Source organism: Pongo pygmaeus, chromosome 19 (assembly GCF_028885625.2).
Source record: "Pongo pygmaeus isolate AG05252 chromosome 19, NHGRI_mPonPyg2-v2.0_pri, whole genome shotgun sequence".
NCBI classification, from domain to species: Eukaryota; Metazoa; Chordata; class Mammalia; order Primates; family Hominidae; genus Pongo; species Pongo pygmaeus.
Genome location: NC_072392.2, coordinates 12,942,074 through 12,966,628, shown reverse-complemented (window position 1 = coordinate 12,966,628; position 24,555 = coordinate 12,942,074). Strand labels below are relative to the sequence as shown.

Below are 24,555 nucleotides of genomic sequence, written 5' to 3'. Positions count from 1 at the left end.
TTTTGCTTCCTCCTGTTGCTGCTACAGAGCAGGGTCTGCTGTGCACCACCTTGGAGAAGGCTCTCTGTGCTGTAGTGTGGCAGCTGCCTGGTACCTGGGTGTCTTGGAAGTCAGCTCCCATCATAGTGAGCACCGCTGGAACCTGTCCTCAGAGAGCCACCCTTATTCGCCAAGTCTTTTTGACAGAACTCGAGCTGTGCCAGCTCACAGCAGGGCATGCTTTCCCTATCAATCAGTGAGAGCCTGGCCGGGCTGGTGTAATTGGTCAGGGAAATGCAAGTATTCTGGTTGTTCTGGGTAAAAGCGGAGACAATAGATTTGCTGTGTTGCTTCCACACTGAGAGTGAGGATCACTTTGCCCTCAAAGGTTTTGAGAAATGGCACACGGGGCTGGTTTCCATTGTCCTCCTTGCGGGATTTACAGATGCGGATTAGTGCTTGACAAACGGAGAGCATTTTCCAAGTAAGTAAGTCGAATCTAGTATTTATTGTGTATATTCCCTACCCAGGAGACTGGGAAAAGAGCTTTAAAAACTCAAATGACAAGCGAGAGATCAACCAGGGACCTGGCTTTACACAGGTGGTGAGCTTCAGGCTCCATCCCGGCGCGCATTTGAGATTGACAGCCTTGTCCCCGCAGGTTTATTAATTAAAGCAAGAACAGATGCCAAGCTCAGGGATAATAAATCTAGTTTAATAACATTACTTTTGACAACGATTTGTACATGTATTTAAAGATAACAACTTTCAACCCCCACCCTTACCCCAGACTCCCATTACAAATTGAGGCATGAACTGCCCTTGCCAGGACGTGAGCAAAGCTGTAACATCAAAAGTCTGCACATCCCACTCTCAGAGGAGGGTGACTTTACACTGTGTTGGGAAAAATAACTAAGCATTTAAATTTTTCATTGTACACCTGTACATTGGTTTAGATTGAATGGCTCAAATTAAACAAATATAGAGAGATTTCATATATACAAATATTATATCATGTATAGGTATATTATATCTATTTTAAAAGGATAAAATTTTAAACTTTGACTTTGCATGCATGGCCCAAATCTTTTCTCACTCCCCTAATCCCCAAGTGTGAAGAGGCTACCCGGTGCCCTCCCGGCCCTCGTCCCCATGACCAGATGGGACTTCATGAGAAGGGATGAGCGGCTGACGCTGGTGAGCAAAGCAGGCCACACTGCAGGCCGAGCCCGTGGGCCGGTGTCTCCGTGGCTGGTTTCACTTTTCCTCCACATGCTTTGGGTAACATAATTATTGCTATTCAGTTTGAACCTCCAGAAAGAAGAGACAGGCTCCAGGACCCCACAGACTAGTGAGCTGGGTGCCTTTAGGTACCTAGAGGGGTAAAATTATTCTCATATAGCCAATATATTTGGGGACATGGAGGCCACCTTTGGGCCCTCCAGACACTGTCAGGCTTGTTTTATAGATTCAGAAATATAAAATGATCTAGGAGCTTTCAGTCACACAGTGGAAAAAGGAAAACTGTTTGTTAGGAAGTGAAACATTTTTGTTTCCAGCCATTTACTTTGGAGCCCACTGATGGGGGCGGCCTGAAAGGTTTTCCAGTGGCAAGCCCTCCCCCGAGTAGCTGGCAAAGGTCAGTGCCCCAGGACTGCTAGAATCCCAGACCTGGTCCAGTTGTGGGTGAGAGGGGCCCTGCTGTCCTGCTTCCTTTCTGTGGCCATTAAACTGATCCTGCAAGACCTGACATGAGCCGTCCAAGGAAAAGGTAGCAGCCCTCGGGTCTAACCAGGCAAAGTGAGCCTCTCCTGCACCACCCCGACCCTGCAAAGGACGTTCCTGACCAGCCTTGGATGGAGAGGTGGGTGTTGCTTGGCATGGAGGCTGAAAGTGGATCAAAAGAGGCACAAAGTCAAAAGGCAAAGGTCAAACAAAAGGCCGAAGTCACCACCCGAAAGGAACAAACAAAACCTGCACCACCAGCATCACCACACGGACTGGAGATCACAATTTTCTGCCAAATTCCAGCCTCACGTTGGCAGTGGCAGGAAAGAGCCAGCAGAGAACACTTGGCAAGCTCACGGACGCTGCTCCTGGCGGCGTTCCTAGGGCCCGTGATGTATGTACACGCGAGGCAGGATGGGTGGTGCCATGTCAGAGGGCGGTGCTCTCAGATTCCTCCTCCGAGTCCCTCTTGTCAGTCACTGAGTGTCGCCGCATGTGCTCCAGGGGACTCAGGCGGAGCGTCGACCCGAGCTCTATGTGGATCGAGGGAATATCAAAGTGGACAAGATCTGGAAGGCGGCAGAGAGAGAGGTGGTTGAAAGGAGGCTTCCCGGCAAATGAGAACCTAGTTGCAGGCAAATAATGTCAGCCTTAGGAAGCAGGGGTGGTGCTATTCTAGGGATCGATCATTTGGAGGTTGGTTTAAGCATTTTGTTGCACAATCAGGTTGTGCTCATGCCTGCTTTGCTTCTACCCCATAAGTTCGTAGAACCAAAGCACCCAGGATATGCCGCCGTGGTTCAGAGAGGAAGGCCAGAACAGCACTTCCCTGCCAAGCCACAGGGTCCTTTATTCTTCATAAGAAGGATGCTGAGTAGGTCTCAATGACATCTTTTTGGGGATCTATATCAGACTGCATTTCATTCCCCAGAATCTGCAGGGACAGGACATGAGACAGTGGACCCCTTTGTCCTCTCAAGCCTGTGAGAGAATGGGGGGAACCCTGAGCCAGTGTCCTCACTCTAAGAAACAGCTGCATTTTGGATGGCTGACATGGGTGGAGTAGAAGGTCTCCCTCAGGACCCTGGTTGTCATTGGTGCCAACTGTCCCTGACTGCAGGACAACCCCCACCTCTGGTTACATCCTTATTAGGAGCATTAAAAGGTCATTTTTCCCGGCAAGATGAACAGGAGAAATGTACTTGAAATAACAGCTCAGTGTCTGGACATCTCTGAGTCAGCAAAGATGACAGAAGTCCTTAGACTGGCAGCTAAATGGAGACAAAGCCTGTTTGCCACACCACATTAAAAATGGCCGTGCTGCTGCAGCCGCCGCCCTGGGGGACACTGACGAGGCTGTGCTTGCTGACCCCTCCAGGATGTGCTACAGCCAGAGAGCCAGAAAACCACAGATCCCCTGGGTCTTTTACTCTCGTCATGCTGTCCCCCTCCTTCGCCTGCTTAGTTTTGTTTTTTTTTTTTTTTTTTTGAGATGGAGTTTCGCTCTTGTCACACAGACTGGAGTGCAATGGCACAATCTCGGCACACTGCAACCTCCGCCTCCTGGGTTCAAGCGGTTCTCCTACCTCAGCCTCCCGAGTAGCTGGGATTACAGGCACCTGCCACCATGCCCGGCTAATAATTTTTTTTTTTTTTTTTTTTTGTATTTTTAGTAGAGATTGGGTTTCACCACGTTAGCCAGGCTGGTCTCGAACTCCTGACCTCAGGTGATTCACCCACTTCAGCCTCCCAAAGTTTTGAGATTACAGGCATGAGCCACGACGCCCGGCCTGCCTGCTTAGTTTCTGGCCCTCACTTAGCTTTGCAAGGCTGGGAGCAGCACTCCAGGAGGCAGAGGAAGGGAACACATGTTCAGACTGGGGAATACCATGTTAAGTGTACAGACATATATTTGGACACTGTCCTGAAAGACATCATACAAACATGGAAGCTCTTGAACAAAGATCTTCCCTTGCCCCAACCCCCAGGCAGCCCTCACGTCCTTCCGGTCTTTGTTTTGCTGCCTGATGATGGAGAAGCAGAGATTTTGGGCGTGGGGCTGGAGGAACAGCCAGTGCCACTTGTTCCTCTGAAGCAGGTGGCCTCAGGTCCACCTCTGCCCTTCCCCGGCTGCTTGGGTCATGTCTCTACACAGGTGTGAGGCTGAGTGGCCCGGGGCCCACCTCACTGTGCAGGGTTCGCTATCAGGTAAGAGCACAAGCTCCCCTGCTTAGATTCAAAAATCCCAAATGTGTCAGGCAGGAAGAGCACGACCTTGGACAAGCTTCCTACCTTCCCTGTGCCTGAGCAGTCAAATGGGAATAATACAGGGCAGTGATGAATTTAGACGCGCCCAGAACAAGCACTTGTGTGAGCTGTCATACCTTTATCCTTGCTGCTCCCTTAAAGACACCCCCGAGGGAGGAGTCACTATGCAAGGGAATGGGATTCAGGGGCAGAAGCCCTCATCAGCATTCCTGGGAAAAGGGACACAGTGGCTGCTTGTCTCCAGGACACTCGGGAAGCACCTGCCAGGAGACCTCTCTGTGAGCACCAGATACCCTGGTGCCTCTCGGTAGTCTCTGCAGGACCATGGGCCAAATCGGGGAGAAGACCTGGTTTACTTTGGCCACCCCTACTTACTGAGGCAAATACACCAAAGTCCTTCTGGCTTCCTTCATGCCCTTCCCTCGGTTATGCTTTGAACATTTACTCTTTATAGGAGGAGGAGACCAAACAGATACTGATATAAATGCTCCCCCAAATTTTACTGAGTTGGATAGAAAGGCTCTGTCTGGCCAGATCCACTTGGGATGAGGGAGAAGGGGAGTGGGATGAGCTCTGATATGGATTCTTCAGGATTTGCCAGCAGTCTCAGCCTGGAGGAAGCCAGACGTTAGGATCTAAGTCTGGAAGGGGAGATCTGCTGGTGCAAACTCAGGGCCACAGAAAATGGGGTCCAAGCTGTGGTGTGGACCCTGTGCTGGGCTGCACCTGGTATGACCTCCCCTCAGGACGCCTTCCTAAACAAACGTGAGCAGGTGCATGTCCCCCAAGGTGCTGGGCACAAGCATCTCCAGCACAAAAGTCTCATATGAAGAACAGATCTGTTAAAGCTCCAGGGTCTAAGCCTGAGGGAGAGCGGAGGAGGAGGAGCTGCAGATGTGATTCTAGTGAAAGAGAAGGTGGGGAAAAGGGGCGGGCTGGGTTCTCCCCCAGCTCCTTCTAATGATGAAAAGAAAGACAAGGAGGCCAGGGATGCCCCAAAGCCAAATAAGCTCATGGATCAACTCATCCTTGCTGAGGCCGGGGAAGGCTGGAGAGTGAAGCTGCCATGCAAATGGTCTCAGCCACGTGCAGCGAGGAGGAGCGGAGGGGAGGAGCGGGCAGCTGGCCTGGCTAGCTAGCGGGGTGGAGGGGCGAGGCCGGGGCCAGCTTACCCTGAAAATCCCCCTCACACGTATCCAAAACTGCGCCACTCATGTCACACAGCTGCAAGAACACAATGATAGGATTCGGAGAAAGGAATCAACACGACAAAACATGAACGTCCAAAAAAAAAAAAAAAAGGCTATGCCAATATCACAGTCCCAGACGGGCCACATCAAACCATGATGGATTCTACACTGGCTCAGAGACCTGAACGTATGGGACGAAACAACAGTCTGCTGCCAAAAGGACATTAAAATAGGGTCCGCACAGGGCGAGGGACATTATGAATCCTGAAGGTCAGGAGTTCTTAAACCTGCGAGATGGAACGTGAACCACTCCGCTTCTCAGAGCTCTGGGGGTGCTGTCCTCCCAGGCCTTCTGTTGTCCACTCTTGTTCCCCAATTTCTCCTCTCCTGCTCTTTTCTGCTTCTCCATTGATACCTTCTGCTCATTCTTTTTTTTTTTTTGAGATGGAGTCTTGCTCTGTCGCCAGGCTGCAATGCCGTGGCACAATCTCGGCTCCACCTCCCAGGTTCAAGCAATTCTCCTGCCTCAGCCTCCCAAGTAGCTGGGACTAGTGGCACGTGCCACCACGCCCAACTAATTCTCCTCGGCCTCCCAAAGTGCTGGGATTACAGGCGTGAGCCACCATGCCCGGCCATCTTCTGCTCATTCTATTGCTTATGTATTGATACTACCTTGTGTCCCTTCCCTGGGGTGGCTGGAAGAGTCAGCAGATGTGACACATTGGGAGGAGCAGCCCTGGAGACCTGGCTCGGGTGACCTTCAGCTCCTCCACAGCTGTGACCTTTCCTGAGGGCAGCAAGCCCATGTCCTCCCATCATGGGCTCCTTTAGGAGAAAACGCCTCAGCACCAAGACCCACAAAGATGGGAGTGGTGCCCACTGCATTTTCCAGGGAGAAATTTGCTTAATTTTTAATAAGCCTCAGGGTAGATGACAGCAGCTGTACCTTCAACATTAATCACATCCAAAAATAAAGAAGCCAAATCACCAGATGGCTCTTCCCCGTAATATTTAAATCTGACCCAGTACAAACACTTGCAAATTGGACTAGTCTTTTCAAAGGCAGCACGGAGCCGAACCCCACAGGGTCACTGCTTCCGTCTAATCAGGGAAGAAATAAATCACTCTTTTGGAGAAGGACGTGGAGGGAAAAGTGCATTATCACAAAAAGTCCCAGTGCATCCTAGGACAGCACTGTTCTTTGAAATGGGTGAGTGGGTGTGGTGTGTGGTGTGTCTGTGTGTTCCAACCCAAGCTGCCTCACCTTCTGCTACTTGGGACAACGCTAGGCACACATATGCTCCAGCTCACCGCCATGCTACTGCACTTTACTAAGTGGGTTGGCTCTAGCCCAAGACACAGCTCAACCCTGTGCCTGTCTCCCTGAAGAAGGAAAATGCTCAAATGACTTTAGCAGCCACCACAAATATGCCCCTGACTTTATAATCTTATGTGGTTGAAGTGTCTGGGGAGATGTTCCAAAAACGTCCCGTTCCTTCCAGCCAGTGAATGGTTTTGGCTAAACGTGGTGGTGTGTGTTTGTGATTTTGTGCTTACAGATTTTTCTGGGGGAAGAGAGCTCCGTCTTTGTTTCTAAATTTAAATCCAAACTAAATTAAGTCGTTGTGGGTTTGTCCAATTAGCTCCTCAGGGAATTGGCCGGGGAGGGGAGTGTGGGGGAGGGGAACGGAGACGTGCATGTTTTCTGAAATTCACCCCTCTCTAAATATCTATCTGGAAGTATATTTTTCTAGCAAGGCTTATTTTAGTAATAGTGAAAAACATCTTGAGTTCTTAGCCCCTGTTCTCCAGATAAGCATTTATACCTGTCGGTTGCTTGGGCTCTATCCAGGAAATACCTGAGTTTTGATGCTGTTTTGTGATCATAACCAGCTTCCAGCTTTTCCTGAGGCCCCACTCCAAATGACTCAGTGTCTTCAACCCCCGATAATAAGAGCAAAAACAGAACCCCAGGCTGGTGGGCTTAGAACGAGAGAGATCCCATAAGAAGCCCCCGTGTGGGACACGTGGATTCCAGGGTTGCTTTCCATTGGTGGGCTTCTAAGGAGATCTTATGAGCTACCCCTGGTGCCAGCCCAGTCATCTCAAAGCACGCAGGAATGTGTTCACTGACAGTGACACTAGCAATCCCTCCCCTGGGCACATTTCACTAAAGTTCATAAAAAAAAGTGAGGGAGCCTGTGGCTTGGTTACCTGTAGACATGCTTTCCCCAGGGGACATGCCATCTAGCATGGGGGGCTCCGTGGACTGTGGACTGGAGGCCGAGAGGTTTACTGTGGGAGGCTGAGGAGGCGGCAGAGTAGGTCTCTGTCGCGGCTTAGGAGTGGGCCGCGATTTGCTCAAAGTGCTTGTAAAGACAGAAGGACAGGCCAGGGGAGGAGCTGCAGCTGGGGAGAGCTGGCCCGAGGCCAAGGAGTACCCCTGAGGGTAGCTCAGTCCATAGGGTGACGGGGTGCTGGGCGGGGTGGGAGACAGGCTGACTGGGGACGGCTGGCCAGCGGACTGGTCTGCCACAGCCCCCGGCTGGCCAAAGGGGACCTTGGGTGGAATCGGTGCCAGCTTCCTTGAAACTGAAAGAGAAAACACAACAACAAAACACAAAGTTGTTAAATGAAGCCACTTGTGGGGCCTGTTCACACACCCTTCAGCCTTCAAAGCTGTCCCCACCTCCTGCCCCTCGCCACTCACCCACACCTCCCTGCCCTGCTCCCCGGCCTCTTGCCACACTGAGAGCAGCCAATACAATTTTTAAAAATTAACCGAGAACTGCAAGTTTTTCCTATCTTCCCATCTGTTAACTAATTTCTCCTCGTCTTTTCTGGATTTCTGCCCTGATCTACACACGCACACCCAGCCAAACTAGAGAACAAATTTCCCATCCACAGGAGTGGGCTGCCTTCCCAGTGGTGAGAGGTATCACTGCTACTCTCTGAGCAAGAGTGAGTCAGTGGGGCAGGGTCCAGCAGAGGATGACTCCAGTTCAATTTGCTGTAATGGACAGAGGAGCCCTGACCCAGGGGCAGGTCGTCGGGATGGAAAACTGACTTTTGGCTGAACCTGTCCAGTGGCTTCTGGCTCCCCTAACAGTGATATGTGAGCAAATCCTCCGGCCACAGAACCCCTGTTCCTTCATTACTTTATATGCTGTGCCTCAATCCTGCATCCTTGCTGCTGAGGCTTTCTTCTCATTCTTGTTTCTTCCTAGAATTGTATCCTCTGGTCTAAGCATGTATGGATCGACTGCATTTTTCGTTGTTTTTCTGTTTTTTTTTTTTTTTATTTTTTTTTTGGAGACGGAGTTTTGCTTTTGTTGCCCAGGCTGGAGTGCAATGGCACGATCTCTGCTCACCACAACCTCCAACTCCCAGGTTCAAGCAATTCTCCTGCCTCAGCCTCCTGAGTAGCTGGGATTACAGGCACGCGCCACCATGCCTGGCTAATTTTGTGTTTTTAGTACACACAGGGTTTCTCCATGTTGGTCAGGCTGGTCTTGAACTCCCAACCTCAGGTGATCTGCCCGCCTCGGCCTCCCAAAGTGCTGGGATTACAGGCGTGAGCCACCACGCCCGGCCAATCAACTGCATTTTTCAAAGGACATCATTGCCCTGACCTCCTTTGCCTTACCTTCATTTCCCTTTTCCCAGTCACCCTATAGGATGACAAATCCATTATACCTTTAATTGAAAATGAATTGGTAAAGACAATAAATTCAAACGTCCAGGAGATACTTGATGGGCAAATATCTTGAGAGAGTGATCACTAACCTGTTCGGCTTAAGTGAAGACTGGCTGTCTGTGGGTCTGATTCCTTTTTTTTTTTTTTTTTTTTTTGAGATGGAGTCTCGCTCTGTCGCCCAGGCTGGAGTGCAGTGGCGTGATCTCGGCTCACTGCAAACTCTGCTTCCTGGGTTCACGCCATTCTCCTGCCTCAGCCTCCCAAGTAGCTGGGACTACAGGCGCCCGCCACCACACCCAGCTAATTTTTTGTATTTTTAGTAGAGGCGGGGTTTCACTGTGTTAGCCAGGATGGTCTCGATCTCCTGACTTCATGATCCACCTGCCTTGGCCTCCCAAAGTGCTGGGATTACAGGCGTGAGCCACGGTGCCCAGCCATGTGTGTGGGTCTGATTCTAGAAGAAATTATCTTGTAAGTCCTAAGGGAGAGGTCAGAAGCTCTTCCTTCAACCCACCCCACCCCCACTCCCTCCAAGGAACAAGGTCTGTTAGGAGGACACCTCGTATTCTCTGGGTGTGTCAGTCTGCAGTGTGGACAGAAGGACATGCCCTTCAGAATCCTACCAACGTGGGCTCACATTTCTACCCTGCCACTTACCCGCTGTATTCCTTGGGTCAACTTATTCAAACATCTTCTATGCAATTGGAGGAAAAAGATTTTCTCTGCAGTAGTGTAATAATTAAATGAGATCATGCATGTCAAGTGCCACATAATCATGACATAATAAAACCACTTAACTTTCCAATTTCACTTTTCAACTCTACTTCCTCAGTACAGGGGAAGTGCTTCCAGCAGCTGCTACTGCAGCTCATGGCAGCCACGTGGTCATGGGTGACAGACGCAGGGGTACCCCGGATGAGAAGCAGGTGGAGACCCTAGGTATCAATGCTTGCACATGCCTTCTCACGAAGGAGCTGGGGGATGGAGGATGCATCACCATGTCTGTGATGACATTTACCACTTCCGGTGGTGACAGGAATAGGATGTGACATTGTAGGCATGCCGTCAAAAGACTGAGGTGTTAAAAAAAAAATTAAAAAAAAAAAAGACCTGCTAAGTGTGCCATCTGTGGGCATGATGGGGAGGAGAGAAGAAATGTATACCTTTCAAAAGATGGGTCCGAGCTATTGAAGGTCACTTGGGAAAGGGACCTGAGTCACTCTAGGCTACACTGCCTGCATAGGCCCAATGTGCTGCAAAAACGAAAAGGGTCAACCTGTCACTGGCATTAGGAGGCTGGTTGGCTGCTACAGGAGCCCTGGCTCTTCCACTGGACGAGACAATGACTTAGCCATCACCCCTGTATTGTAGTGCTGCGGGGAAAGTTAAAGGACCCTTTTTTTTTTTTTTTTGGAGACAGAGTTTCGCTTTGCTGCCCAGGCTGGAAGGCAGTGGCACTATCTTGGCTCACTGCAACCTCTACCTCCCAGGTTCAAGCAATTATTGTGCCTCAGCCTCCTGAGTAGCTGGGATTACAGGTGCCCACCACCACGCCCAGCTGATTTTTTTATATTTTAGTAGAGACGGGTTTCACCATGTTGTCCAGGCTGGTCTCAAACTCCTGAGCTCAGGCAATCTGCCCGTCTCAGCCTCCCAAAATGCTAGGATTACAGGCATGAGCCACTGCGTCCAGCCAGTTATAGGACTTTAAAACAAAGATGTGCCCAGCCGGGTGCGGTAGCTCACGCCTGTAATCCCAGCACTTTGGGAAGCGGAGGTGGGCAGATCACCTGAGGTCAGGAGTTCGAGACCAGTCTGGCCAACATGGTGAAACCCCGTCTCTACTGAAAATACAAACATTAGCCAGGCGTGGTGGTGGGCGCCTGTAATTCCAGCTACTCGGGAGGCTGAGGCAGGAGAATCGCTTGAACCCAGGAGGCGGAGGTTGCAGTGAGCTGAGATCGCGCCATTGTACTCCAGCCTGGGGGACAAGAGCGAGACTTCGTCTCAAAAAAAAAAAAAAGACATAACCAAGAACATGGTATCTGGACCAAGGAGAAACCATTGGTGCTGGAGAAATGCTCTGAAATGCTGAAATCTCACGCCGCCACTTTGGCCCAACTCCTATTCAACCTTCACGATGTCGTTTCTGCTGGGCCACCCATCCTAACTCCTGAGTCTAGAAAGCATGCTCCCAGGTGTCCTTACAGTACCCTGAGTGTCTCCCAGCACAGTGCCAACAACTTTGCCTTATCACTGCCTTCCTCTCTGGAAAGCACAGAGCTCTGTACATAGCAGGATTTAATAAATTTGTGTAGAATGCAGAAGGAATGAGTAGGGATCGAATAAGATCCACGGGCTTGGTGAGGGCAGATGAAGAGAATGAAACTGCCACTGCAGATGGGAACTAAGGGGGCTGGAAAAGGGCCTGTCATGAAGGCACAAGTGGATGAGCTAAACCCGGGCCCTATTCGACAAATCCAGGAGTTAAAAGCCGCTCCTAGAAGTGCGAGTGGTCTGTATTTAGAACACACAGGATGATGTATTATTTTAGAGGAGTGAAAGACTTTGCAAAGAGATGACACAGGTAAGAATGAACCAAAAAGGATCAGATAAGTACGCTCAGTACAGCTCCCCATTTATGAAATGTCACATGGAGCATACCTTTAACTTTTGGAAGTGATTATCTGAAGAGATGTCAGTGTGGTCATTCTTGGGCCATTCAGAGCAGAAGCATTCACAGTTGAGACTCAGGTACTATAGAAGCTATCCTGATTCCCTCCTGTCACCCTGTACGAGTGATCTAGGGGTAGGCAGCTGTGCAAGGCTGCCTTGCGGGGAAGGAGACTCCTGTAGATGACCCTATACAGCTTTTCAAATGACAGAGGTAGGACCCGGCAGGTCTCTGGAAAACACACATCATTGTGGACAATGAATTTTGCCCTGGTGGCATCATTTGGTGTATGGGAAGCACTGGCCTCTATACGCCCCTAATGAGCCCAGCTGTCAAATGAGTAAACTGAGGAATAATAGAGGAAGGATCCCTTTTAACTTCCAAAAAGCTCTAATGTCCAGATGGGAATTAGTCAATAAACCACACAGTTTCTCAATATCCAAGTTAATAGAGGAAAACAAGTCTTCAGGGAATGTCACAGCCACCTCCGGCCTGAGACCAAGGAGAAGGGAAGCAGGGCCATACCTTTCCGGAGGGTGTGAGGACTCTGGTCTGCAGGCGGCTGGCTGGGGCTGGGGCTGGCGCCCGGCTGAGCTCCTGGTTGAGCCCCTGGTTGAGTCCCTGCACAGGCTGTGCCCTGGCTGGAGCCTGGACTTCCTTTCTGTGCAGACCCTGGAGAAAGTTCCTTGCTTTTTGTTGTGCTGAAACGAAAGCACATGAGACAAAAGAAAAGCCCTGAACTCAGTGAGCTATAGCACCAAACTTGCCAATGGCCACGCTGTGTGTCCTTCTGGGCCCCGTGCAAGTCTGTCCCAGCTCTGGTCTGTCTTGGCCCCTTCCTAAAACCTTCGCAGGTGCCCCCATGGGTTGACTGCCCTTCCTGGAGCTCTGACAGCCTGGGTTCCGCCCCCATCTCTGTGGCACTTGGCACTCACTGCCAATGCCCTTTTCATGCCTCTGCCCTCCTCTCTTCAAGGAGACTGGGAGCAATGTGAGGGCAGGGGCCTGAGCACCTCTACTGTATCCTGCCAACAACCCAGGAATTCTAGAACATTCTCAAACTGGAACACCAAAGTACTTTTCCTACTATAGCCAAGAGGACTTCTCAGGGCCACTGTGCCCAATGAGTGCTGATGACATGGACTCTTGCTGCCAAGCTTGTGGCCCAGCTCTCCAGCTGTTTGCCCTGAGCCTCCAGCCACCCCCCAGGCAGGAGGGATTCTAGCACTCATTCTCAAACTCAATACCCATTCCAGCAGAGGCTAGGGTGGACAGAAATCCAGGCCATGCCCTTGATTGTGGGCCAGTTTGAGTCCCAGTCCCAGGCTTCAAGAGAGGTGAAGGTCGATGGCAGTGAGGGCTCTGGCCTCTGACCTCTGGAATTGACAACGAGGTACCCTCGGTCACCAGGTTTCCTAAAGAGGATTCATCGTTACTGCAAGGCTGTTCCTCAGCCTTCTCCTAAGGATGAAGCACGTATTAGAAGACACCTCACTCCACACCACAGACCAGGGATTTGTCACCCTGACACGCTGATGGTAGATATTACTAATTGATCTCCATACTTCCCCCAGAGTGTTCTCAATCCTTTCCAAGAAAATACTCCAGGTGGCCTTTAGTGAATCAGGGGAGATGCCCCAGAGTTGGGAGCTATCTGTCATCCTTGCTAGAACCTACCTGGATTCTGAGGCCCATAGGTGGGGCATGAAGAGTCTGGAAACCCAAATCCTCTGCAATGGCTGTTTCTATCCCACAAAAGCAGGTGCAACCTGGGCCGGGCACGGTGGCTCACGCCTGTAATCCCAGCCCAGCACCTTGGGAGGCCGAGGCAGGCGGGTCACCTGAGGTCAGGAGTTTGAGACCAGCCTGGCCAACATGGCGAAACCCCATCTCAACTAAAAATACAAAAATTAGCCGGGTGTGGTGACACGTGCCTGTAATCCCAGCCACTCAGGAGGCTGAGGCAGGAGGATGGCTTGAACCTGGGAGATGGAGGTTGCAGTGAGCTGAGATCGTGCCACTGCACTCCAGTCTGGGCAACAGAGGGAGACCCTGTCAAAAAAAAAAAAAAAAAAAAAAAAAAAGGCAGGCACAGACTATTTCTTTCCTAAACTGATCTAGAAACTCCAAGTGTTAATTTGGAGAAAATTCCAATAGGAATAGAGCACTCTCGTCCACTGAGGTGAGAAAGACTGGGAGCAGGGAGCTGGGCCGGAGAAGCCCATAGCGTCAAAGCACAGGTCATTTTCTTCATGCAAAGAAATAAAGGAGAAATCACATTCAATGTGGAGGCACATTCTCTCCCACTTGGGATGAGTCTTACACACGATACCTAGTTCCCCAAGGGGCAAAAACCATTTTATTCAGAGGAACCAAAAGAGCAATAATTCCTTTCTCTATTCTGTTCATGAAAAACAGAAACAGAAAACCCTTGCCTCACTCAGGCTGGACAAAGACCTCAGGCTGCAAGTTACCAGGTACCCGGGCATCAATGCCAAATATCTACCTACCCTTCCATCTATCTCTGCCACTATCAAGAGGAAGGCCAATCAACCAATCAAAAACACCTCATAATCAGCAAACCAAAAAATTGCTTCTTGTGGGTGGGTAGACTCTTCTTGCTTCCTTTGGACACACATCTGTCCAAGGAATCTAGGAATGAGCTCTTCCTTCTGTTCCCTGCCACCAAACACACTTTTTTTTTTTTTTTGAGACGGAGTCTTGCTGTGTTGCCCAGCTGGAGTACAGTGCCACGATCTCAGCTCACTGTAATCTCCGCCTCCCAGGTTCAAGCGATTCTCCTGCCTCAGCCTCCTGAGTAGCTGGGATTAAAAGCATGTGCCACCACACCCAGCTAATTTTTGTATTTTTAGTAGAGACGGGGTTTTGACATGTTGGCCAGGATGGCCTCGATCTCCTGACCTCAGGATCCACCCGCCTCGGCCACCCGAAGTGCTGGGATTGCAGGCGTGAGCTACCATGCCCGGCCCGGACACACTTCCTCCAGCACAGAAACAAGTATTTACCTACTTAGCTTTGTCCTCTCTCTCCAGCATAGGTGCAGCTGACCCAGTGGGGAGAGGTGTGGCGTAGGGTGGCTACTGGGGCGCTACATGAACAAGGCATGCTTAAGGCATGTTTGAGGACAAGTTAGCTCTGAAGATGCATATGACTCAGCCCATGAGCTTGGTGCCAAGAAGCAGGAAGGTGAATTTTGGGGTTAGCATTCATGCTAAGCAGTTGGGCAGGATGTGGAGGCAGAGCCTGGCTGGACAGAGCCAGGGAAAGAACTGAAGGTGGGGCCTGGGGTAGGGAGTGGGAGGGTGGGAACCAGTCAGAGGCAAGGAAGGGCCTGCCATCCTCAGGGGAGGGTGAGCCAGAATGAGAATCCGGCGAGAATCTGGCCACTCGAGGGAACATCATCTGGGCTGCAAACATCCAGGAAACAGAAACCAACAACACAAACAAAAACAATGGAACACCTGTTTGTACTGGGAGAAATCCATGCGGGGAGAGAAAAAAAAGTGGTGTAAAACAAAAAACGCCAACATCCAAAGAAAAGTTACAAAACCGGTCAGCCCGGGCAAAGGGGAAAGACATTTGGCCGTAGGGCAATGTGAGTGGCCTTTAAAATAATCTAAACCAGAGGGTGCCATTCTCTGCCCACAAGTAACTCTGCAAGGCCACCCACCGAGAATGTTCCTGGAGTGCCTTCAGAGCCTGAGGGAATCCATCTTCACAGAGCACTTTTTAGAAATATCATTTATATGCCAAATACCATATGGCACTGAGTCCCCTTTCTAAGATGGGAAACTAGGATGAAGCCGATGAGTGTCCAAAAAGGAAGCGGTCCCAGCCCATCTCCCGCCTGTGGGTCCGTTTCCTCCTGGCCGGCCTCACCTGGCCCACCACTGTCAGACCCTGCTTCTCCAGTAAACTCACTGTGCCCGCTTCTGCATCTCTCAGGTCCATCTGTGATCTAGCAAGTACACAGCCAGGACCGAGCATCCTCTGAGTTGAAGTCATCAACAGCAACCCCTGCATACCCAGGGTCAGGTGCCCCCTCCTATGCTCTAAGACTATCTATCCCCCTGTTCCTTTGTCATTTCCTGGTTTTACAGTGAAAATACTTTTTTTTTTCTTTTGACACAGAGTCTCGCTCTGTCACCCAGGCTGGAGTGCAGTGGTGCCATCTCGGCTCACTGCAACCTCCGCCTCCTGGGTTCAAGCGATTCTCCTGCCTCAGCCTCCTGAGTAGCTGGGACTATAGACATATACCACTGCACCCAGCTAATTTTTGTATTTTTAGTAGAGATGGGGTTTCACCATGTTGGCCAGGCTTGTCTCGAGCTCCTGACGTCAGGTGATCCGCCCCCCTCAGCCTCCCAAAGTGCTGGGATTACAGGTGTGAGCCACCGCACCCGGCCGGGAAAATCCTTTTTACTCATTAAACAAAATAAAACAAAAAAGCCTGGAAGCCTCTCATGTAGGCGGTTGGTGTGGGTGTGGGTGTGTGGGTGTGTGTTTGTGTGCTGGTGGTGCTGGTGTGTGAGGATGTGTGTCCATGTGTATGCATGTGTGTTTGGAGAAAGATTTGGGTTAGAAGATTCAGCTTCCCAAAGTCTCCAAAACTTTTCTGGCAGTAGTCACGGAGGAATGCCATGTCCTCTAACAGGAGACACAGTGGCATGTGATTTCAAGTTGCTTTTCCGGTGTTCTAAATTGCTGTTTGAGAAAAGATAGAAACAAACAGCAAAGCTGTTTCATGGTGCAATTCTCACTTCCAGAATCTGCCTCCCCCGATCATAGCCCTTTCAAGGAAGGGCCAGGTACTCTCCCCTCCCCTGCCACCCTGGCTATGCATAACCAAGTGCTGCCATTATTTGTCAGGGCCTGTTTGCTCACTGGAACGTGAAATTTTTAAGGGCAGCAATCATGTCTTTTTATCTTTAAAAAGAGAAAGTTATCAGTTAATGTTCATCAAGCTAGCCATGGAATGAATTCCTGTCTTTTTCCTTCCCCTAAAATAATGGAAATTCAACCATGTGGCAAGCTGTAAAGGTCATCAGGCCCAGAACGACCGCCACCTCCATTCCTTCCCTGACTTGCACCCATTTTAGCAGCACAAAAAGAAAGAAAAAAAAGTGGCTGCTATGACTATAAAGAAGAGAAGGAGAAACACAGAAATTGTAAACTTCAAAATAGGACACAGTAGTCCCCCTTATCCGTGGTGTTACTTTCTGCAGTTTCAGTTACCTGTGGTCAACTGTGGTCCAAACAGTTGGACTGTGGTGCGTACAGTTCAATAAAATATTTTCAGGCTGGGTATGGTGGCTCACGCCTGTAATCCCAGCACTTTGGGAGGCCGAGGCGGGTGGATCACTTAAAGTCAGGAGTTCGAGACCAGCCTGGCCAGCATAGTGAAACCCCATCTCTACTAAAAATACAAAAATTAGCCAAGCGTGGTGGCACCTGCCTGTAATCCCAGCTACTTGGGAGGCTGAGGCAGGAGAATCGCTTGAGCCTGGAAGGCGGAGGTTGCAGTGAGTCGAGATCGCGCCACTGCACTCCAGCCTGGGTGACCAACCGAGACTCCATCTCAAAAAAAAAAAAAAAAATTGAGAGACACCACATTCACATAATTTTATTACAGCATATGCTTATAATTCTTCTATTACCAGTTATTGCTCATGTCCTACTATGCCTAATTTATAAATTAAAACTTTATCACAGGTATGTGTATATAAGAAAAAATAACAGTATATATAGGGTTGGGACTATCAGCTGTTTCAGACATGCGCTGGGGGTCTTGGCATGTATCCCCCACGGATATGGGGGGCCACTGTAACGACAAAGACAGAGGAAGGGGAAAACAGAGAGTTGGGGAACCTAAGACTGTTCACCCCACCTTCGCAAGCTGCCACCTTCTGCTTGCTTGCGATGTTATGCTGGGGAAGACTGGACTTTGTGTGATAATCCAGGCAGCTGTGGATGACTGACTTGGTGCCAGCGCGATGCAGAAGCCAAATATGAATGCTTGGAAATGGGGGCGGGGACGTGGGAAACGACGAAATCCAAGAGGCCTCCAGTGGGGCCAACCCAGACACCCCCTGCACCGCACACCAGCCCGCCCGGACGGCAGTGGCCCGCGCTTACCTGGTGCGCTCGGGCCCAGGCTGGAGGCCCAGGCCGGATGGAGAGAGCGCGGGGGCCGCGGGGCTGTCCAGGGGCTGCTCCGGCAGCGGCGAAGGCAGGGGCGCAGCCAGCTCGGCGGGCGGGGCGGGAGGCTGCATGGAGGGCGGGGCGCAGGACACTTTCCGACCGGCCGAGGAGCCTCTTCGAGCCACCCAGTTTGTGTCCATGACCCTCACGCCCATGCTGGCGAGGGACACAAAGACACCGTTTACCCACGCGTGACAGATGACAGGGGACAGGCTCCCTCCCCCACATTCAAGCAGGTCCGCGTTGGGAGAAGAGCAGCGCAGCTTTAGCACCCCGGGGGCCCGGGAAGCGATGCATTGGGGGCTGTGCTCCCAGCACCCTGGCTGCTCCCGGCGGCCAAGACACAGCCCTGGGCAGCCCAGTCCTGGCAAGAGCGGCCCCCTCACTGAGGCAAGGAGCAGGGCACAGTCGGCAGCGCTGGCGGCCACAAGCTGTGCTTCAACCCTCTGCCAAAGCCAGCTCAGGATGATGGCCCGGCAAGCTCCCTGGGTGTAAACTGCCAGCCTTCCTCACAGCCGTGTGTGGCCTAACTGGCGGGGGCAGGGACACTCACTCCTCCCAAGTGCAAGACGAGGTGGGAGGGGCAGCGAAGGGGGGAGCGTGGAACTGACAGCAGGAGACATCTAAATATGCATCCTTCTTTTTGTAACTTGGAGTCTAGCCCCAGCTCCACCACTGCTGGGACCCTGGCCAAGTCACACCTCTGCAGGCCACTCCCACTTGTCTACACAGCAGGGAAGGGGCTGCTTGTGCCTATGGTCCCTCTGGGCTCTGATTCTATTTTAATGATGGGCACACAGCTTCAAATAAGTCGGCCAAGCAACCAGACGCGGCGCATTCACCCTCTGGTGGAACTCACTACGATGCATAGGTGGCTCAGTTGAAGAGACTGAGCATGGCCTCATAGCTACCAGAGGATACCATACCTTTGGATTTTCCTAAGGCTGCAGGGACAGAAACATACAGATATTAGTTTCAAAAAATCTAGGCCTTCCTTTGGACATAAAGGTTGTCTTTCTGTAAGGGGTCTCTCTCCACGGTCCAGGATCTTGGGGTGGGATTTTTATTGTGCTATAAAATTATCACAATTTAGTTGGTCTCTCTAAAGTGACTCTCCTATTTGTGTAAGTGCAAGTCATATCCTACCACGCACACAGGTAAAGAGAGCAGCTGAAGAGTTGATATTGGTACGGCATGGGGAAGAAAGAGGCAGAAGGGAGAAAGAAACTGGTAAAAGTAGTCACCCGCTCACTTCTTTTTTTAAAAAAAATTTTACTTATTTGTGGCCGGGCACGGTGGCTCACGCCTGTAATCCCAGCACTTTGGGAGGCCAAGATGGGCGGATCACGAGGTCAGGAGATCAAGACCATCCTGGCTAACACGGTGAAACCCCGTCTCTACTAAAAATACAAAAAATTAGCTGGGCGTGGTGGCGGGCGCCTGTAGTCCCAGCTATTCGGGAGGCTGAGGCAGGAGAATGGCATGAACCCGAGAGGTGGAGCTTGCAGTGAGCCGAGATCGCGCCACTGCACTCCAGCCTGGGCGACAGAGTGAGACTCCGTCTCAAAAAAAGACCCAAAAAATTATTTATTTATTTATTTGAGAGAGTTTCGCTTTTGTCACCCAGGCTGGAGTGCAATGGCGTGATCTCCACTCACTGCAGCCTCTGCCTCCCGGGTTCAAGAGATTCTCCTGCCTCAGCCTCCCGAGTAGCTGGGATTACAGGCACCCACCACCACGCCCCGCTAATTTTTGTATTTTTAGTAGAGATGGGGTTTCACCATGTTGGCCAGGCTGGTCTCAAACTCCTGACCTCAGGTGATCCACTCGCCTCGGCCTCCCAAGGTGCTGGGATTACAGGCGTGAGCCACTGCGCCTGGCCTTATCCACTCACTTCTAAGTACACAGACTAGAAGGTGGTTCGTTCCCTTTCCTCTGGTCTAGGAGGTACTGCTGCTGTCAACTCAGCCAAGGTTTCATTGACTTATTGACTAAGGTAAGGGCTCACATTTCTAGCATTAAGGGAGAAACATTCATTCATTCAGGGAGAAAACATATACTCCCAACCAGCATTTGTCTCTATCATGTATCTGCACAGAAAGATAGCTGTATGAGGACTATGATGTGTTCTTTCTCACCTCCTCCCTGCCAGATGGTCACCTACACTAGTCAGAAGCACAAAACTATTACACCATGAAATCCTGCTCACCTAGAAAGGTCATATTTACCTTGTAGAGGTACAGCAAGATTTAATAACGGACAAAGTTCAAGTATGGAGATGTGGTTGCAGAAGGTGGAATGGTGGGATTTAGGTGTTTTAAGGAAATATGGGGAGTGATGCTGAAACCAAGCACACACTGGGACGGGACGGCTTCCTGATCCCCTTCCTTCCTAGGACCACCAGAGGCCTTCTCGTGTCTAGTACCATTGCTGGTATTTCTCATCTCTGCTGGATGGCTTCAAGGAGGCACCAGGGATGGAGGGAAAGGGGAGGGATGTCTCTTTCCTGGACCCAATAGTTTCCAAAGCCATCTGGGGTCTGAGAACCTTCTACCAATAAACAAACACTTCCTATAGGATACCCAGAAATGCTTTTGGAGGCCACTTGAAACTCTGGGACAGAGTCTGGTTTCATCCCCTGGTATTTAAAGCAGGCTGCCAAGGATCATTGAACTATGGTCTGCAGGCTTCAGAATGTATCAGGATGAAAAGAACAAAGACCTTAACATTCCTCTTGGGGAGCGGAACTGATACCACTTAGTTGCAATGGTTGGTGAGGATTTCAGGCATGTGAGATGTTTCACATGGTGACCAGCACAACGAGTCCTAAAAATCTAAGTACTACCCCATCTTCTCTTCCTTGCCCCTTTCTCTTCTACTTGAAAAAGGCTTTCCCACCTGGCAAGAAGGTCTGGGCCAAAGCTGGTGGGGGATGCCTTCTATTTCCCCAACAGTACCTTCTAGCATCAGGAATCTCAGACACCAGCCTAGTTGGTGATCTTCTGGTTTACCAAGGGAAGGTGTCAGCTTGGGCATGGGGTAGGTACTGGGCAAGACTTGCTAAATAACACTGGCAAACTTCGGCAACTGAGAAATATGGGTTCAACGTGCTACTTCTCCTCTTGTAAAGAGGCTACAGTGCCATACGCAATCACGACTTTCCCAGCTGAAATGACTTTCTCATAAGAGGGAGCATCACATGTTCCACTGTGAATTCACATCAAATGTTCACTGACATTTTCAAACAGTAATATAAATCTTTACACAGTAAATCAATCACAAAGGCAGCAGCAATGCTCTTGGAAGCCTAAAAGTGCATTTACCTTCCAAAGCAAGATGGTATATGTAAATGTTCAAATGTCTAGATAAAACTCAACCTGAAGACAGAAATAATAAAATTGCTCAGTATGCTGCCAAGAAGGGGAATCTATTCACAGATGGGGGATCCAACTAGAAGGTTATATCAGCAGTTCACAAGCTTCTGTTCATTGTTTTATTGCATAAAGAAACAGTAGCCAGAATCAAGGCACTGCTGCTGTTTCTTAAGGAAGGAGCAATACCGAAGTGAAATTAATAAAACATATCTGACTCCAGCAGACGTCCCTGCATGGATACCTAAGGACAATCTAAATGGCAAAGATTTCCCAGGCTTCTGCTGAAAACTGAGAACAATTTGGCTTTTAGATCCCTTTATAGTTGAATCAAGGTGAAAGCAAGAAGCCAGAGGCCAGCAAGAATCTATGTGAAGCAAAGGGCTTAGAAATCAATAAGCAGTAGGTAGGCAGCCTACAGAATCTGGAGAGTGGAACCTGAGGTGATTCTCTCCAATGCTTCTTTTTTCTTTTCTCTTCTCTTTTTTTTCTTTTCTTTCTTTTTTTTTTTTTTTTTGAGACAGGGTCTTGCTCTGTTGCCCAGGCTGGAGTGCAGTGGCATGATCATGGCTCACTGCAGCCCCAACTTCTCGGGTTCAAGTGATCTTCTCATCTCAGCCTCCTGAGTAGCTTGGACTACAGGCACATGCCACCACATCTGGCTGATTTTCATAATTTTTTTAGAGATGAGTTTTGCCATGTTACCCAGGCTGGACCACGGCGCTCTCTCAGAGTAAGAAGACAAGGGCCGGGAATCCAGAGTTGACACTGCTCATCATTGAGATGCACAGGATGGGAGTCAGGTGACAAGTCCTCACTTTGGCAAGGTAGATCCACTGAAGAACAATCTTCCCTGCCTGCCAGCATCTTATATTTGCATAGGATTTATCATAATGCACACATGGGTATTGTTCATGAGACGGTATCATGCAATAGGTTCTGGAATGACCCTGGCCTCTAGTCCCAGTTAACCATTCACTGACTCAGTAGAGCTCTCTGTTCATCCATAGAATGGAGCTAATACCTCCCTTCCTGTTTCCGGCATTTCCATGAAGATAGTTTATCAATTATTGAGTGCTAAGATATATTTAGCATGCCCTTGCACCATGACCTGGTGGCAGAAGCTGAGTGGTCATACAGTGGGTTGTAGTAGGGTCTAGCTAGCTAAGCCAATGGTGTTTTATGATGTGGACATGCTGGAGATTCAGAGCATTGGACAACATCTTGATGGAGGGAATATAAAGGCCTAGTATCTGGCTTGTGTTTTTTGGGTATAACGTGGTGACTCCACAGCCTCTCCAGCTCAGGACAGTAGGGCTTTGAAAGCAGAGAATTTGGGTATGAATCCTAGATTTTCCAATGACTAACTCTATAATATGGAGGAGTTCTATCTGATTATCCTCCGATCATCCTTTGTAAAATGGAATAATATGCTTCTCTTCCTTCGATTTGTTGTAAAGAGCCAATGAAACTGTGGGCATAAAGCCCTTAGCTCTTACTAAGAAATCAGTAAGATGTAGTGTCAATGATAATGCTTTGTGCTTATAGGTGCCAAGCGCATATGACTTGTTTTTAAAAATCTCCTCAGAGAAAGAAAAGAGAATGAACACAAGTCTAAAACATGTTGATAAAGGGGGGAAAAGGATATTCTACTGCGGAATCAGGCACAGCATGATAGAGATGCCAGGAAGACCCCATCTGGCTCATGTCACCTGGGTTTATGGGGTTTCCCATCAGATTTCTTCCCTTCCTAACAGTGTCCCTAAACATCAAAAGATTTTGGGGTGAGTTCTCTGATAGAAATAGAGCAGGTAGGCCAGGTGCAGTGGCTCACACCTGTAATCCCAACACTTTGGGAAGCCGAGGTGGGCGGATCACGAGGTCAGGAGATCGAGATCATCCTGGCTAACACGGTGAAACCCTGTCTCTACTAAAAATACAAACAATTAGCCGGGCGTGGTGGCAGGTGCCTGTAATTACAGCTACTCAGGAGGCTGAGGCAGGAGAATGGCATGAACCCGGGAGGCAGAGCTTGCCAGTGAGCTGAGATGGCGCCACTGCACTCCAGCCTGGGTGACAGTGTGAGACTCTGTCTCAAAAAAAAAAAAAAAGAAAAAGAAACAGAACAGGGAACAAAAAATGGGGACTGGAAAAAAAATGGAGACTGGAGGTTATTATCAGTCCCATTTCCCTAGGCTTCTTAGTCTTGCAGGGCTCTGCTGAGTTGGATGAGCCAATTTGGGTCTCAGAATAGGGGATGCTAACAGCCTACTTAGATGATTCCAAGCTTAGGGAACAAATAAATAAAGAGGGGATGCCTGCAAACCCTTCTAAGTCTTACTGCCCAACCCAGATCATTGGGGCAGTAAAGGAGGCAGGAGTCAGAAGGGTCATCTTGTCTGAAAGGTTCTTTGGAAAACAAAATACACTAGGGTGCAGGAGGCTCAGCCTGGAATGGTCACAGCACTTCCTGCTTACACAGGGTTTTCCACGTCCTGGGGAGCCTCCTGCAACTGTCAGTTGTCCTTGGCTGTTAGGATATTTCGTGCTTTGTCACTAAACCCTTGGTGTTTGTATATTTCGTGCTTGTAGAATTAGCTCAATTGCTCATGGTAAGGTGGAGACAGATAAAAACATTCAAGCACCTGAGGTGGCAAGGAAAGGGCTTGATCAGGACGCTTCATCAGTGGGAAAGTGGGCCCCGCCATGTTGTCACTTTAAAAACATGAGGATGTCACTCAAAAATCTGGTTCCTGTGCTAAGAACAGCTAACATTTACCATGTGCTGAGCTTTGTTCTGAACACTTTGTAAGCAATATTTCATTTAGTGCTCAGAATGATTCAAGTCCGTGCTTACCATGATTTCCCCATTTTGCATATGAAGAAACTGAGGCATTCAGACTTCAGTAACCAGGATTTGAACTCAGAGGGAGCCTAATTCCAATGCTCAGACTCTGCATGCAGGGCTATTTATAGGGTTATGATTTTCACACAGTGTAAGCAGGGAGAAGTAGAAAGAGAAGAACTATAAATGGCTCCTTGATGCTAGAGACGAAATGGCATGCTTCTTTTAAAGTCTGCAACCTGGTAGACCACACAGGGAGAGGATTAGGCCCAGGACCAGTGGAATGACGGCTCAGGGTTCAAGAGGGAAGCAATGAAGTGATGTGTTGGTGAGGAGGTGCTCAGCGATCAACTAGAGCAGCTAAGGGTAAACCGGTAGAAGATGTTGTCTGCTCACTTCTAAGCCCCCTGAACTTAGAAAATGGGTCATTCCTTTTACTCCAAGTGAGAAGGTCACTGGTATTGTGATGGGGCAAGCAAGGAAACCACGTAAGAAAAATGCCTTCCCAGGCACTCCATGATGGTAGGGTTCAGAATAAGCCTGTCTTTGTTGAGGAATTGAGGCAGGACGGGAGCGTGGAC

General features: G+C 49.6%; 1 protein-coding gene across 4 annotated transcripts in view; it reads right to left on the bottom strand.

The window, feature by feature from the left end:
- Positions 1-673: 673 nt before the first annotated feature.
- ARHGAP44 (Rho GTPase activating protein 44) overlaps positions 674-24,555 on the bottom strand; it is a 201,240-nt gene continuing 177,358 nt past the window's right edge. Inside the window, exons 17-22 of one of the 4 annotated variants that reach the window (XM_054456373.2) lie at positions 18,685-18,702; positions 17,693-17,914; positions 12,062-12,237; positions 7,380-7,757; positions 5,148-5,199; positions 2,152-2,276 (exon numbers count right to left, since the gene is read on the bottom strand). In XM_054456373.2, coding sequence (XP_054312348.1) covers positions 5,192-5,199; positions 7,380-7,757; positions 12,062-12,237; positions 17,693-17,914; positions 18,685-18,702 — 802 coding nt within the window. In that variant the 3' untranslated portion in view covers positions 2,152-2,276; positions 5,148-5,191. Of the gene's footprint in view, positions 2,277-5,147; positions 5,200-7,379; positions 7,758-12,061; positions 12,238-17,692; positions 17,915-18,684; positions 18,703-24,555 lie in introns of all 4 variants that reach the window. The other 3 variants (XM_054456371.2, XM_054456372.2, XM_054456374.2) reach the window with 3 other exon arrangements.